The sequence below is a fragment of the Eptatretus burgeri genome, chromosome 6 (genome assembly GCF_056783735.1).
Source record: "Eptatretus burgeri isolate ZD-2024b chromosome 6, Ebu_testis_v1, whole genome shotgun sequence".
Lineage (NCBI taxonomy): Eukaryota > Metazoa > Chordata > Myxini > Myxiniformes > Myxinidae > Eptatretus > Eptatretus burgeri.
The window spans coordinates 77,389,308-77,406,048 of NC_140966.1; the positions used below are offsets into that span (position 1 = coordinate 77,389,308).

The 16,741-nt window shown below is 42.2% G+C and overlaps 1 protein-coding gene across 7 annotated transcripts in view; it reads right to left on the reverse strand.

Moving 5' to 3' along the window:
* LOC147025119 (uncharacterized) overlaps window positions 1-16,741 on the reverse strand; it is a 135,162-nt gene that overhangs the window by 95,833 nt on the left and 22,588 nt on the right. For all 7 annotated transcript variants that reach the window (XM_085885749.1, XM_085885754.1, XM_085885751.1 and 4 more), the window contains exons 16-27: window positions 16,182-16,304; window positions 15,721-15,840; window positions 15,472-15,597; window positions 14,594-14,713; window positions 14,272-14,397; window positions 13,842-13,961; window positions 6,071-6,196; window positions 5,857-5,976; window positions 3,103-3,228; window positions 2,124-2,243; window positions 1,893-2,012; window positions 1,677-1,796 (exon numbers count right to left, since the gene is read on the reverse strand). In XM_085885749.1, coding sequence (XP_085741875.1) covers window positions 1,677-1,796; window positions 1,893-2,012; window positions 2,124-2,243; window positions 3,103-3,228; window positions 5,857-5,976; window positions 6,071-6,196; window positions 13,842-13,961; window positions 14,272-14,397; window positions 14,594-14,713; window positions 15,472-15,597; window positions 15,721-15,840; window positions 16,182-16,304 — 1,467 coding nt within the window. The remainder of the gene's footprint in view (window positions 1-1,676; window positions 1,797-1,892; window positions 2,013-2,123; window positions 2,244-3,102; window positions 3,229-5,856; window positions 5,977-6,070; window positions 6,197-13,841; window positions 13,962-14,271; window positions 14,398-14,593; window positions 14,714-15,471; window positions 15,598-15,720; window positions 15,841-16,181; window positions 16,305-16,741) is intronic.

Here is a 16,741-nt window from a genome sequence, read left to right on the forward strand (position 1 = left end):
TGAGTAAGACTTAGAGATCCTCCACGAGGATCTAACAAGAGGAATGCAAAATGAAACTCGTGATATAATTTTCTTTTTTAATACTACAAACATTACTGTTGTTGTCGTTTCAGTTTGCACTGAGGAATCGATCTGCATTGTCAACCATAATCAACGCAGGAAGACGGACGTCCGGAGCAGTCACCAGTTTCAAGGTGTTCATCACCAGAAGTGATCATGTTTCAGTAAGTGAATGCAGTCTAAGCCAAGTGTTGGCTAAACAGTCTAAAACCTTAGGTTCTTGAGTTTGAGCCTGTCATGTTGTTAAATAACACCTGGTGGGTTGGCTCAGCCTGCCATCCTTCCAAGGTCGGCAAAATTAGTATAAGCTTACTGGTAACAAGGGCACTGCATCGGTGGCACGGATGCGAACCCAACAATGATGCAACCAGTAGCAACGGGTTGAATAAGAAATGATGATCATCAAGGGAATACAGTCTCACGTGGGCTTGTCGAAAAGCAACTCCCCTTTGAGCCAAGACCAGGCTATAAACTCTCATCCTGGTGTTTTGCACGCTGGGCGAGACATCAACTTGTGTTCCAGCCATCGGAAGGACATTGAAATGGAAGTCTCGTCTGCCAGTGCTGGTGGTTGGTTGATGCTAACGATTCCACGGTGTCTTTCACGAAGAGTACGTGAGTTATCGCTGGCACTCTGGCCAAGTTACAATATCCAGCTTGGACTGTGGTGAGCAAGTGGTCTGATCTTCTTGGGTCTTCCATGACGCCAGACTACCTGATTGCTGTATTAGAGTGTGGTTGTTGTCTGGGTCGCAGCTCCTCCACCATAAAACAAATTAACGCTCCCAGGAATTCACACGTCACGTGTGAATGGCCATCTTTGGTTCCGAAAAGCAAAACAACAACAGCAACAACAGCAACAACCTCTTGTGTATGATCATCGTTTCCATCACAAGGCATTTCCAGGTGCTCAATATTGGCCGGTCATGAAAATCCCGATCCTTGCATCAACTTTTACTTTCCACGATGAAATCATAAGGTGGACAACTTGTGTTGGTGAAAACACCTTCGCTTTAGATTCCTGCAAATTGTGTTTATCCATTTTTAATAAATACGACAATATCTTGTTAAATTATTGTTTGTGTTTTTTTTTTTTTTTAATCAATATTAATCAATTGGAGTCCGTTAGTTTAATATGAAAATTGCTTTCGATCACAGATATTATCAGAAGCAGGTATATCTTCTTTATCAATATAAATTCGTTTTGACAAAGCAATACTGAAAAGGATTGAACAACAGAAGGAAAAATAAATTGAAAAAAATAAATAAAATAACAAATTAAGTTACTTCTGTTTAAGAACATTGCGAAATATTTAACCGCCGTTTCGCATGCAGCCTGTGGCTGCTGGTTACAACATTTCTCTGGAAGCGTGGCTGCGCCGCTGATGCAGTGCCCCCAGAAACTAGTCAGCTGGTACTCATTTTGCCGAACTCCGAAGAATGACTGGCTGAGTCAACCCACCTGGTGTTATTTCATCGTCTCAACAGGAGCTCAAATTCAAGACCCTAAGATCTTCAATCAGCCACCTTAACCGTTAAGCCAACACCAGGCTTAATATTGAACTGATGAACCCTAACGAATAGATATTTTGACTGATGGTCACGTGCTTCCATACCTGTGCAGGTCTGTCCATTTCCAGTGAATCCATTCGTGCAGGTACAGCTGTACGAGCCATTTTTGTCAAGGCAAAGCGCATCGTCATCGCATCGATTTTCACCCAAACACTCGTTGATGTCTAAGGGAAGAGTGCAAAGGGGCCATGACATTACAATCAGCGTAGTAAAGAAATGAAGAACAATGACGGCATGCGGGTGCTCACTCATTCACTTACTCAGACACTGCATATTGCTTCCCAGAACGTAGCCTGATCTACAGGAACAAAGGTAGCTCCCTGGCGTGTTGTGGCAGTTGTGGCTACAGCCACCATTATTCGATGAACATTCATTGACGTCTGAAGGATAAAGAAAAGCACAAACTCATTCATTCCAAAATAAATACTTACTTTATTAACGTTACAACCAAAATTGGAATTATGATCAATGTTGGTTTGCATTCTACCTACCGGAGCAGGATGCTCCATTTCCCACGTAACCAACCAGGCAGGTGCATTCGTATGCACTCACTGTATTTGTGCAGGTGGCATTCGGGTGGCATGGATTTGTACCAGAACACTCATCGATGTCTGAAAAAGAGGACAATAGAGTATGCACCTCGAGGATGGGACGTATCAGTTCAGCACATGAATAAAGTGTCAGAAATAGGAATATATATATATATATATATATATATATATATATATATATATATATATATATATATATATATATATATATATATATATATATATATATATATATATATATATATATACAAGGTCAAGGCCGCCTGTGGAAGAGCAAGCACATTGACCGTATCAGGATGCAACAGAACAAAAAGAACAGCAGAAAGAGGGGGCAATACCAACAGCAGGGTTGAGGATAAAATAGAGGGAGACAGAAAATTAATGTGTGTGGTTCGGAATGAGGGGAAGGGGGCGATGCGTGGGCTCGACAAGATGGATACGGAAGGAAATTCTCAGGAAGGAAATTTGGAAGGTATGCTTGAGGTTTGGAAGTTAACGCGGGTAGAAAAGATCATGGTTTTGTGTGGGGAATGATTTGAGATGGTGGGGAACAGCTGTCTTGAAGACTTGGAGGGAAAATGAGATTGACGAGAATGTGGAAGGTTCCAAAGGCAGGAAAAAGAGTAACGAATGGGTGGAGGTGAGCAGAGATGCTGGATTTTGGGAGTTTCACAAGAAGAGGGTTGATCGTGGACCATGTGTGGCCTGCAGAAGCCTGGAGTTGGGGGGGAGGGGTGGGGGACAAAACATGGAAAAAGCAGAGGGTGCAAGACCAGAAAGGACCTGGTAGAAGACGGAGAGACCACCGACCTGTCTGTGATAGGCTCATGTACTCAGCTTCAACACGGGAGATTCCAATGACGATGAATAAAGTTATTTCAAATTGTACACAATTCGACAAAAGGGCAAACTTGCTTACCCTCACAGCTCGTCTGGCTTCCTGGGGACAAGTGGTAACCAGGGTGGCAGGTGCATACAAAGCTTCCATCGTTGTTGTGGCACATGTGGCTGCAGCCTCCGTTGTCATTGGAACACTCGTTTATATCTGAAAAATAGATATTGTTTTCCTATTACATCAAATCCGTGGAAAAGAATGAAAATATTTTCTGCATTGCAATGTTTTATGGTATTTGTAGGTATAAAATGAGGTGAAATAATGGTATAATTTTTTTCTTTGATGTGGATACCATATTTATATTTACAAATCAGCACTTCCCCTTGAGTTGAGAAATGGGCAAATGGCACGGAAGCATTACATCCACCTGTGGGTAGATCTCGACAGCATCAAATACAAGGATTTAACGGCCAAATGTGATGTCAGCGGCATGACCAGGGAGGAGCATTGGTCAATCCGTGAACATCCCACTGCATTCGAGGCATCACCAACATGGCGTAACCCCTCCTCTCATCTCAAATATCTTCACATAACATCGCTTTGAGACTTCATTTAAATCTACGCACTCTTTCGTCGTTGTGGAGCCACAAACTCCAGTCCCATCACGACAATTCCCACGTGAATTTTAATCAGCATGTTATCGGCCACATAAATGCAATGGCTGTGGCAACACAAACAAAGGATTTTGAAAATGAAAGCAGAAGGACAAAATGTGAATGCGAAACCAATCGTACGACTTACAAAAGCAAAACTCGGGTTTGCGTTGCACTTGATAAGAAATCATTGGAACTCTGTCTGTTATGCAGCAGAGATCTGACAATTGGTAGGAAGCAGCGTGCAAGTTTCGTTTGATCATTAGATAATGGCGTGCTCTTCTTAGAAAAGTTATTTACAAAATATTTTTCCCACAACTACCTTTATTTTAACCCCTTAGCTTTTGCTGTTGCCACAGGCAGGGTGTTTCAGCTGTCAGGTGATGCATGATGACAAATAAACTTCCATGGCGATGGACTTCACAACAGATAATGGGTGAACATATATATATATATATATATATATATATATATATATATATATATATATATATATATATATATATATATATATATATATATATATATATATATATATATATATATATATATATACACACACACACACACTTTATAATTAAATGTGTACAGGCTTTAGATATTGAAAACAATACGATCTTGTCATTCTGCACTACCTTAGGTGTAATAGCTGAGTGATGACGTGCAATCATTCCATCAGGTGCTAACGTCATTTGTTAGATATTAGAAACGCTCAACATTGGCCCTTTCTTTGTTGATCAATTCTTTTTTAGACTCTTTATTGAGACAATATATACACGCGCGCACGCACGTGAGCATACAAATGCACACACGCACATTGAAGGGTGGTGCAGATGTAGCATACCTCCACTTGAGTTGTCTTGTCTCGGTTTGATTCCTGATCACACTACTAATTGTCAGATTTGGGTTTCATGAGAAGGGTGCGGCATAATAAAGTGGAAGGGAAGGGTGTTGCATCCCTCAGATGGGATGTAAAGCGATGTATCCTGTCTGCTAGCATTAGTTGGTGGATGGGAACCCAGGAGTTTTTTCACAAAGAGTAGGTGAGCTATTGCTGCCACCCTGAGTCTCATTCCAACACACAGATGGCATGTATTTTGGTGTGTATCTCAAATAACCCGAACATTAGTTGGCAGAGGCCTTCATTAAAATAGTTTGATGTGAACGAACAAATACGCATGCACATACCTACACACATGATGAGGATAATTAGCTTTTTTGACGTACTTCATTAATGAGTAAATACTATAATTGATATTACCACTGAAGTGTACAGTAAACCTAATTAATAACATTCATTGATCTTAAGAAGACTAAGTAGGTTTTTCTAGAAGGTTATATTGATGCATCAACAAGTGCCAAGCGCGAGTGGGGTTAATGTGCTATGCCCCACTGTTCTGAAGACAACAATCACACAACTAACCCTGAAACCCTTCCAAAAACCTCCCCAACACGCCCATACTATTCTTGAAAACTTTGCTCACGATCAATTAAAGCAGTTCAATAGATTAGCCCCCCCCCTTTTGCAAGCCCCTGAATGAAGAGTGTATGAGAACAGGAGAAGCCCCCCCTTAAATCCCAAAATCTATTAAAGTGAATAACATCATCGTTTTCATCCTCCACCCTATATGGGGCCTATACTATCCCAATGAAGTTTAGTGGCGATCTCTCAAACTGTTAGAGATTCCTCCCTCCCCCTAATTTCCAAATCTCCCCATAAATGAAAAATAATAAAAGTCAATAACTTTATTTTTTCACTATAAATCCCACATAGGCATCCCATTATACAAGCCACATTTGGTATCACTGTGGCCCATAGGGCTGACAGCAATAGCGAAACCCTCATTTGGAGCACGTCTTCTTCGCCCTCCCTCACACTCCATCCATAAAATTACTTCCCCCCCCCCCCTCTATTTTGCTCCAAATTAAAATTGTCCACTGTGTGTGCTAACTTTGGTTGTAATCATGTAAGCTATCACAAAGATCTCCCCATTCTCACCCCCCTCCCCATCCTGCAAAATCACCAACACCTGCCCCCCCCTCCCAAACAATGTTCTTTTTTCAAGATATACTAGCTATAAGGGAACGGACAGACAAACATAAAAATGGAGTGTCACAATAAGGGCAGCTGTGTGTTTGTTTCAGCTTTACCCGAGTAGCAAACGTGCCGCACGTGGATCAATACCTGCACAGGAATGTCCATCTCCTTGGTAGCCCGTCAGACATTGGCAAGTGTAGGAACCCGCTGTGTTTGTACAAGTTGCGCTTGCATGGCAAGTGTTTGGCTTGGAACATTCATCAATATCTGGAAGTAGGTACATCACATGTATTGGGTGTTCCATTGACAAACCCACCAATAATAACTGCCCATTCATGGAGAATGCGTGCCAAGGCCTTACCCGTGCATTGAGTGGTGCTTCCAACAAACTCATACCCTGTGTTGCACGAACAGGAGAAGCTCCCACCGGTGTTGGTGCACATGTGGCTGCAGCCTCCTTTGTTTGTTGTTAAGCACTCGTCAATATCTGAGGAGGAGTGCACAAAGTCAAAATCTGTTTTCTTTTCTCCTTTACTGTGGACAATGACAACAACACGCAATGGAAATGTTTTTTTTTGTGTATGTAGTGGGAAAATTACATCGGCGTTGTTTTCGTTTATGATAACATTTCATTGAGGATGAAATTATTTAATTTTTAGGCTGGCAGGGTAGGTTTTAAAATGTCCAACCAGTTGTATTTGTTTTGTAGTTCCAAGTTACTTTATTCCAGCCTTTAACGAACACTCACTGCCAGCCTGAGGGCAGATGACATTTCAACATGCATTTGCAGCTCGGCTCCCTGAGGCTGATTTTAACTCACTGCCCCTATTGCTCGAGCCGTGCTGTCTGATTGATATGCCGGTTCAAAGAGAGATTGAGGGTCGAGCTTCAGGGGAGGTAATATAATGGATGGTAGTGACAGTTGGAAGAGTAAAGAGTACAGAGGAGATAGTGAGAGAGTGAGAGGGTGAGAGGGTGAGAGGGTGAGAGGGTGAGAGGGTGAGATGGTGAGATGGTGAGATGGTGAGATGGTGAGATGGTGAGATGGTGAGATGGTGAGATGGTGAGAGGGTGAGAGGGTGAGATGGTGAGATGGTGAGATGGTGAGATGGTGAGAGGGTGAGAGGGTGAGAGGGTGAGAGGGTGAGATGGTGAGAGGGTGAGATGGTGAGATGGTGAGAGGGCGAGATGGTGAGAGGGTGAGAGGGTGAGAGGGTGAGAGGGTGAGAGGGTGAGATAGAGAGTGAGAGAGAGAGAGAGTGCGAGAGAGAGAGTGCGAGAGAGAGAGAGTGCGAGAGAGAGAGTGCGAGAGAGAGAGTGCGAGAGAAACAGAGTGCGAGAGAGAGAGAGTGCGAGAGAGAGTGCGAGAGAGAGTGCGAGAGAGAGTGCGAGAGGGAGAGTGCGAGAGAGAGAGTGCGAGAGAGAGTGCGAGAGAGAGAGAGTGCGAGAGAGAGAGAGAGTGCGAGAGAGAGAGAGTGCGAGAGAGAGAGAGAGAGTGCGAGACATCGAGACAGACAGAGACAGAGACAGAGACAGAGACAGAGACAGAGACAGAGACAGAGACAGAGACAGAGACAGAGACAGACACAGAGACAGAGACAGAGACAGAGACAGAGACAGAGACAGAGACAGAGACAGAGACAGAGAGAGAGAGAGTGCGAGAGAGAGAGAGTGCGAGAGAGAGAGAGAGAGTGCGAGACATCGAGACAGACAGAGACAGAGACAGAGACAGAGACAGAGACAGAGACAGAGACAGAGAGAGAGAGAGAGAGGTTCAATCAAAATAAAAACCAATTACTGCACCATAGTCCCAGGAAGGAAGCACGCACATGATGTACTGGTAAGTACTTACAAAAGCTATTTTATTTGAAGTTATAACCTTAACTTATAAGCAATTGACTGATCTCCCAACTGCCCGGATCATCAGCTGGGCACCGTTTTTCATCGAGGTTTCGATCCTTTCAGCCCAGAACCTCTCCAAACCGTGGATCCACAACCCCGGTCACAGGTCCACATCAGTAAATTACTCAACATCAATGGACCGGCAACCCAAAGTTGTGTCCAGGCAGTCAGTCAACACAGCAATGCAATATCCTTATTCAAACTTATTTAATTCTCACTTTTATTGAAAGTATTACTACATATGAATAAGGCCAAAAAAAAAAAATGTTGCATTGACGTAACGGGTCACTGAAAAATAGGGTAGGTCGGTCGGGATCTTTTTTTTTTTTCTCCTAATAAATCCCTCCCAAAATCTCCCCCGGCTCGAGTACCACCCTTTTTGTCGGCGGGTTCTGTCCGAAACACTTCCGGGTTTTTGCGATCGCGATCGCAATCAACAAGATACTTGAAAACGATAGCAAAACAACAAAAATAGCAATAAAATAGGGTCGGCAAAATTTTTCGATAGCAAAAAAACAAAAAAAACCCGTAGGGTCAGCGGAATTTTTAGGGTCGGGCGGGTTACGCCAATGCAACATTTTTTTTTTTTGGCCTAACTTTAATCATCCATCACTTTATATGATAACATATTAAGTGATAAACACTTTACTTTGTAGACATGTCCATTAAACGACACCGCCATCCAACCATGGACTCGAACTGTCATTAACAACTGATTTTAACATGTTGCACTGCATATTATACATATATATATATATATATATATATATATATATATATATATATATGTATGTATATATATATATGTATGTATATGTATATATATTTATATATATATATATATATATATATATATATATATATATATATATATGTATGTATATATATATATATATATATATATATATATATATATATATATATATATATATATATATATATATATATATATATATATATATATATATACACATAATATTTAATCAACAATATTAATGAAAGAATTTACTTCACTAAAATAATTCATTTGTTATTATTATATCAACAGCAATGCAATAGGAACTTTTTGACATGAGAACCAACCAAACTTAAATAAAAGGTGGAGATGGAGTGTGAAGATATTCTCACAAGTCATGATCAATCAGCCAAATATCCCCTGTTTAACATGATGGAAAAAACCTTCTAAGCACATTCCACAAAATCATCCTTTACTAAACAAATTCTTCCAAATCTAAGTAGCTGTGCTGAAACGACATTGTAACCCATTTTAATTGGTACATTGCCACCTGGAAAGGTGTACAAGACTACAGGGAAACTGATATCATCATCTTTATGATAAACACTTGTACTAAAGCCATTCTATCCAACTCTAACCAACACATCCAGATATGCATCAATTGTGCAATCGTTACCACTCCTGTTTGCAATCAGGCTATCTGGATAAATCTTGTGAAGCTGCCTATCAAAAAAAATATCATCTATATAACGACACGTATGAGATAATATTTTCACTAATCCTAATTTTTTCTCCATCAGTTTCTGCATGAATGAAAATTCACAGAAAATAAGAAAAATGTCTGCTGGTAGGGGGCTGCAATTCCCACCCATGGGAATACCCTTAACCTGTTGAAACATTATCCCTCAAAAAGACACAAAATTATGAAATGAAATAAAATTAACAAAATCCTTAAACTTCTCCTTATCAAAACAATGAAAACTTGAGTATTTCTTTTTAGAAAAGAATGCTCTATCAAACCTGACACACAAAAACTTATTAGAAGTGTTAAAGACCTTGTCAATTACTTTGAAGAGTGAATCCCTCACTGATACTAAATTAGACACGGGTACAAGTTCATCAGAATCGGGTAAATTATTCGGGAGATAAATTATTAGACAGCGTTAGATGACAGGCTATTAAATAGTTATTTTGCTTCAACATCTGCAGTACGACATCTTTGACACTCTGGAAAATACCGTCCACATTTTCACAGATGACTGCATATGATGCCACACCACAATGACAGGCAGATAGCAGCAGCATCACTCCGCGGACATGGAATCGATTATATGGTGCTCTGATAAATGGAATAGGTGTTTCAATACCGTCAAATCTCAAGGTCTCATCGAAAGGATCATCAAATAAATCTACCGATCTCTTACCATGTTCAGCCACTGTCAGAGGTTCAATCTTTTGAACTTTTAGACCTCACCATCAGTCAAGACCACTCCGGGGCCTACTCTCATCGCAAAGCTGGCCTCCAAAAGCCAGCATCCTCCACGATTGCAAGTCTTTCCTTGAAAAATCAGAATGACTCATGGCCAACAAGGTCTGCATCAACAGCTCAATGGAGTACTGTTTTCCCCATTAGGCTGGTGCCGAAGCATCGATATATTAATACTGAAGGACCAATTTTGTGCTCCTACTAGCGGTCGCGTCACGTTTTTCTCAGTACTGTGACCTGGACTGAAAGAAACTTCGTACCTGTGAGAGTGCATCGCACATAGTGGCAATAGTCAACTTTCAACTCTGAAGTAGAATAAACACTTTTTGTTTTACATTCGTTTACATGGCGACATGTGACGTCACCGCTGAGAGGCGTCAGGACGTCATGACATCATCGGTCATTTGGTGACGTCATTACGCCCGTCGTCGACAGACCGTTACCACTGAGAGGTGTAATTCCACTCCTCGAAAATAGCGTCTGCAATGTAAAACCCTCTTCTGCATAGGCTGACTTCCTCAGAATGTGAATTTGACACAAAAAATGTAACAAGAAACATTGTATCTATATATTAATACTGAAGGACCAATTTTGTGCTCCTCCTAGCGGTCGCGTCACGTTTTTCTCGGTACTGTGACCTGGACTGAAAGAAACTTCGTACCTGTAAGAGTGCATCGCATATAGTGGCAATAGTCAAACTTCAACTCTGAAGCAGAATAAACACTTTTCGTTGAGACGGGGGCGAGGAGTGAAGAGGCGGGGGCGGGGGATGAAGAGGCGGGGGCAGTGAGTGAAGAGGCGGGGCAGGGGATGAAGAGACGGGGGCGAGGAGTGAAGATGCGGGGGCAGGGGATGAAGAGGCGGGGGCAGGGGATGAAGAGGCGGGGGCAGGGAGTGAAGACGCGGGGGAAGGGAGTGAAGAGGCGGGGGTGGGGGATGAAGAGGCGGGGGCAGGGAGTGAAGACGCGGGGGAAGGGAGTGAAGAGGCGGGGGTGGGGGATGAAGAGGCGGGGGCAGGGAGTGAAGAGAGGGGGGGGGGGAGTGAAGAGTGGGGGGCGAGGAGTGAAGAGGGGGGGGCAGGGAGTGAAGAGGCACAGGGCAAGGTAAGCAAATTCTTGGGCAGGGGTAAGCAAATTGAAAGCGGGAAACGGGGGGGAAATGGGGTGGGGATGAGTGTGTGGGGGCTGGGGTGAATTAGGTGGGGTTGAGTGTGAGGGGGTGGACAGGGGGCGGGGGCAAGTGGGGCGGGGAATCAAGAGACGGGGGGCAGGGTAATTAAATTTTTGGGTGGGGGTAACCCAATTTAAGGCGGGGGGGGGGAGGGGAATGGGGCAGGGGCGGGGGATGAGTCGGCGGGGGCAAGCACGCCCTGTCCAGTCCATGTCCCTCGAGTGTGGGTGAGCTGGTGAGGGTGGTTGAATGAACGGAATCCGTCTGTGACGGGGTTTCGGCTAGTCGTATTGGTCTCTCCTGCATTCTATGGAACCTAAAGCTCTCAGCATTATTGGCATCTCCCACAACGAGGCTTGAGGACAAGGCCTATTGTTCTCACATCACAGGTATGTTGCTGGCATGATTTTTCACACCACTCCTCTAATTTAGTAACCTCTCTTCCCTCTGAGCCCTCCATCACTACTTCAGGATGGACACATTTTTCCAGTAACTCCTTAATTGTGAAACTTCCAAAGTCCATGAGGCTCACTGCACCTCTCCACTTCTTTGTTCTTCTTTTCTCCCATTTGGGGACTGGCTTCCTGAAGCTGTTCTATACCACTCTTCCTTTGAGGGTTTCAAAAGCAGGTAGTGCACCACCATCTCATGTCACCCCCATCGCTAAATGGAGTATTTTCTACCCCAATTAACCCTACCCAATATTACCCAATGCTCGTAACTTGCAGGTGACTCCATTTCCATTTCATCTGTCTGTTTGTCATCCCTATCCATCCCTCTCTCTCTTGTTCATTTATTCCTTTGATTCTATCACCCCCTTGCATGTTTTTCCTCATGCAATTAGGTTGTAAATCAAACCACTTGACAACACCCTTGAGATGTTTACACTGAGAAGAGGTGTGTCACAACAATTAATTTTCCTTAAGTTTGAAATACGAGTTGAGGGAGGGCATTTCTTGTTCGTGTTGTTATTGTTTTCATCCCAAATGATGTGGTGAGAACTGTGTTTGATGTGTCATGTGCGAGTCATTGACAAGTTTGAACTTTCAAAGAAATAGATTTAAACCAGCTTAAATACTTTTTACAGCTAGTATATGATGTCAACCCCTCGAGTCCCATTCGTCAGACCTTTTGAAAGTAATTATGTCCCTTGCTCGAGGCAAAAATTCTCAACATTATTTTACTATTCTACACGAGATGTTTATGTCTGTCTATCTTTCACCATTTTTCTCAGAGATGGCCAAAGAGATCTTCGTCAAATTTTCAGAAGTTCACCAGTGAGTGCCGACGAGCGTTTTGGCCAAAAGTTTCAAAAATTTTGAAAAAAAAAGTTAAATTTTTTTGGATTTTTTTTGTTGTTGTTGTTAAATCGCTCTAAAGTGCCTAATCCTTTGTAGCTATGTGAAGGATAGTATTAAATGATCCCTGACCCCATTTCTTAGTGGGTTTACGGAAGTGTTTTAAGCCACCACAAATAAAAATAGAAAAAACAAAATTGATTTCTTCAAAATGCCAACACAGGATTAGAACAGCAACGGGCAACGCCGGTACCCCTGCTAGTTCGTCATAAATTGTGTGCGTGACATTTTTGTGCATTCATAATTGAAGTTCAAAAAATGGGCCAGCACACACGATTATAAAGAGGGTATGTGGTTAAAGGTTGATGTTTGATTTTTAATTTTGAAACTAAATATAGGCTCATGGAAGAGCAAATGTGGTGAGAAATGGAGGTTGTAATGGAGGTCAAAAGGCAATTGTGTACTGAGTGGGGCAACAGGTGGATGCAATAAGCAAGGGAATTGAACAGGAAAAGAAGGAAGACACGGGGAAAGGAAACATATTAATCTGTAAGTATGAGTGCTGGGTTAGATTACGTAGGGTTAATAAAGAGAGTGGGTATTGAGGGGGTGTGGGGTGACATGGGATGGTGGTGCACCACCTGCTTGAAGCACTGAAGGGAAGAGTAGGATAGCAAAGCCTATGGATGATGGTTCACATGTGGGAGAAGTGAGGAAAAAAAGAAAGAGTTAAGGTGTGCAACAGTCGACAACCTGAATTTTGCAAGTTTAACCAGGAGGGGGACACTGGAAGACCATGTACATCCTGGACTTACTTGTAAGGGTCAGAGAGCTGAGAAAGCATGGAGAGAGCAATATCAGTGAAGAGGTGGTAAAAACACGCAGAGATCACCAACCTGCCTGCAGTGTGAAAGCAACAGACCTTGTGCTTTGGCCTCATCATGGGAGACTCCAATTGAAAGAAATTGAAAGTTTTAGAATTCAGATAATCCAGGAAAGACAGATGTAATGCTGGAGAACAGCCCATAGGGGAAACTAGTACTCAATTGAGCTATGAACAAAGGCCTAAGAGACTATATTTATGATTTTTCAAGGAAATATTTGAGCAATGAAAGATGCCAGATGTGGCTGAATTTGGAGGCCTGCTTTGCGATATGGTCAGGCAAGGAGAGGTCATGGCTATTGGTGAGGCCGAGAAGAGGATGAGACGAACCCTAATATAAATCTAATAAGAGACTAAACTTAACATAAAAAAAAAATACTACTTTCCTTCCAAGGAACTTCAATGCAGGAGGAGCTGCCCAATCGGCCCATCAAGCATGCACAATGATTGCCAACATATGGTTGTTTGTCCATGCTCTATCCTTTTTAAATGCTGAGTGTCAACCAAGGAAGTTGCACGCACCATTTTTAAAGTCTTTGGTTTGACTCGGCCGGGGTCGGATTCACCAAGCCCCCAGACTCAGAGTAGCCCTCTATAACTAATGTACTACCGAGTCTGATCACCAAGTAAATAATGTGATTGAACCTCCTTTTGTACCTGTGCAACTCTTTCCATTTCCAACATATCCAGCCTTGCAGATACAGGCATAAGAGCCAATGCTGTTCGTGCAAGTTGCGTTGGGATGACAGTTGTTGGTTTTCAAGCACTCGTCGACATCTGAGCACAGGTAAAATGCACATAAAAATACAACACCTTGAATGCACAGTACCTTTGCATTGACAAAGCAAAGGGAAACAAACTGTTCGCTTTCCATTGTAAAAACACTTCTGCAACACATTGTTAATGAAAAGTTGCTGAATAATTCAACACTGGGTTCAAGACAGGCAAACATGATGAATGACATCATGAGAGAATAAAGCTTAAAGGAAAAGCAATAAAAAAGATTAAAATCAAAATTGGTTCAAAAATTCTCACAATTTAATTTGATTTTTTTTTTTTTTAATCGGATGCCGGTTGCTTCTCTTACCGACACACTGTGTATTGCTTCCCGTGGAAAATTCATATCCAGAAAGGCATGAACAGTGAAAACTACCAGGGGTATTTAAACAGACTTGGCTGCAACCAGTATTGCTGGAAGTACATTCGTTGATGTCTGATGGAGGAAAAAAAAGAATCATCACCATAAGCGCTGGTAAAAAAAAAAAAAAAAAATACATGAACAATGGAAGTCGAAAATTAGTGAGCAAGTAAAATTGGTGAGGTTGGTGGCTTGGGGAACTGTGATCAAGGGAACATTTTTGGTTTTAATGATAGCGCCTATTTAGTAAACTTCCAGCAAATTAACTCACCTGTACAGGTGTTTCCATCTTTATTGTATCCAGATGCACAGGTGCAGGTGTACGAGCCAAGAGTGTTTGAACAGTTCGAGGAAGGAGGACATGCACTTGAAACAGAGCATTCGTTGATATCTGGTCACACACATGTGAATGCACATGTCAAGGGAAAGCACATGAAAATGGTGAAAGGTCTACCAATTGTTGTTAAGAAACATTTATGTACTTGAAGTGCGGAAGGGGGAAAAGTGAATTGGGTGGTGTATGATTCTGGCGAATAACGTAGATCCCTGATTTTTTTTTTCAGGAAAGAATGGGGTTCTCATTGGTTCAGAAAACGTTGACTTCCACTTTGGAGTCGGGTCATAATACTGATGTAGGGGGATATCACACTTAACGTGATGGTGCCAAAGATTGGACATTATCGTTCTTTAACATAAGAAGAAGGGAACTTTTCCCCTAGTCTTCAAAGAAATAGCCATGATCAGTGGTGTGACTTGCTTTGGTAAAATCAGAATAGCTACAACAGCATATGCCAATTGTGCGGTGGTATTTGGTGTGATGATCACATGATGTTGTGTTGTCGGACTACACCAGCCATTTGTGATGTCATGGCTGTGGCAGTTCCACTGGGAGACACTATCAATCGTTAATAGATAGAATCTGTCAATTAGAAATACTTGTTATGTTGTAGTTGGGCAAAACTGAAGACAAATGTGACTTTCAAAGAGTTCACATGCACCCTAACGTTCGGTGCACCCACCACTCCAATGGTCAAGAAAAAGGTGCTTCAACCAACAGACAACCTTGTTATTCTGCAGACTATCAAAACCCGAAAAAAAACTTGAAAAGAAAAAAAGAAAAAACAATTTGGCAATAGGCTTTCAACATACCCAAGCATGCATTCTGGTTTGTGGTGTCTTTCTGATATCCAGTATGACAGGAGCAATCGAATGATCCAGCGTTATTGTGGCAAAGCTGGCTGCAACCACCATTGTTGACCGAACATTCATTCACATCTGAGCAGGAACAATAAATGGCAAAAGTCAAAACATTGAGAAGGTTGCACAGTACATGTTTGGATTTTCTTGACATGTTAAGCAATGCATTGAGGAATGGTGGGGTATCATAACAATCATTACCGGTACACTCCTGTCCATTTCCTGAGAATCCAGAATTGCAGTGGCAGGAGAAGGAACCAACTGTGTTGTAGCAGATGGCATTTCCATCGCATCTGCTTGACTCGAAGCACTCGTCGATATCTGCAAGTCACAAGTGCTCGTCATTGTCGGCAAGAGCATGAATTTCTTGAATCAAACACGTTCGAGCATCAAAATTGAAAAGCAAGCTAATTGGTCAGCGTTTGACGGCTTAAAATCAAACAAATCCGACTTTATTGATTGATAAGTCGGAATGATGCCACACCGGCAATCTCGATGACTGGTGACACAAATGCATTCAAACAGCGTTTTCTTTCAAATTCGGACTGCCCCTTTCAGCGCCAATCTTGTGGCTGTTAAGTGGGACATCCGATCATGAAAGTTCAACCAGGTCGTGCTTTATGGAGCAACTTTATACAAACCAAATGTAAGACTTGATTTACCTGCGCATTGAGTGGCGCTCCCAGTGGCAAACTGCATTCCAGTAGGACAGGTGCAGGTGAAACTTCCTGGACTGTTTACGCATCCATGACTGCAGCTGCCGATTGTCTCACACTCGTTCACGTCTAAAAGCAGTGAGGAAAAAAAAGAGAAAAATGGAAGGATTTCCTGCGAGGTGTATCCACAAAAGAAGGAAGTCGTAAAGCTTGCTTTGGCCGATAGAAAAATAAAAATAGAAAAAAAAAACGCAGTGGTGTGGACACTGGACTGACATCCTCGGGGACGTCAGTCCACTTCGAACCGAAGGCAGTAGTAATAAGGATTTGGATTCTAAGTCTCTGCTAATGTGAGCTACTTTGAAAAGAAATTATGACAAGTCTGGAGACGGCGATGGTTCACGAGCAATGTACATGGTTCGCCTTTTGTATTTTTTGACCTTCGAGGGGATGCCACGGGCAAACTGGCGGGAATCGGGAAAAACGTAAATGATGAAAGTTGTAGACTCGAAGAGCACTACTTGTATACCAGCTTTCATTCAAAACAGTTGTAAACCCTAGGAGCT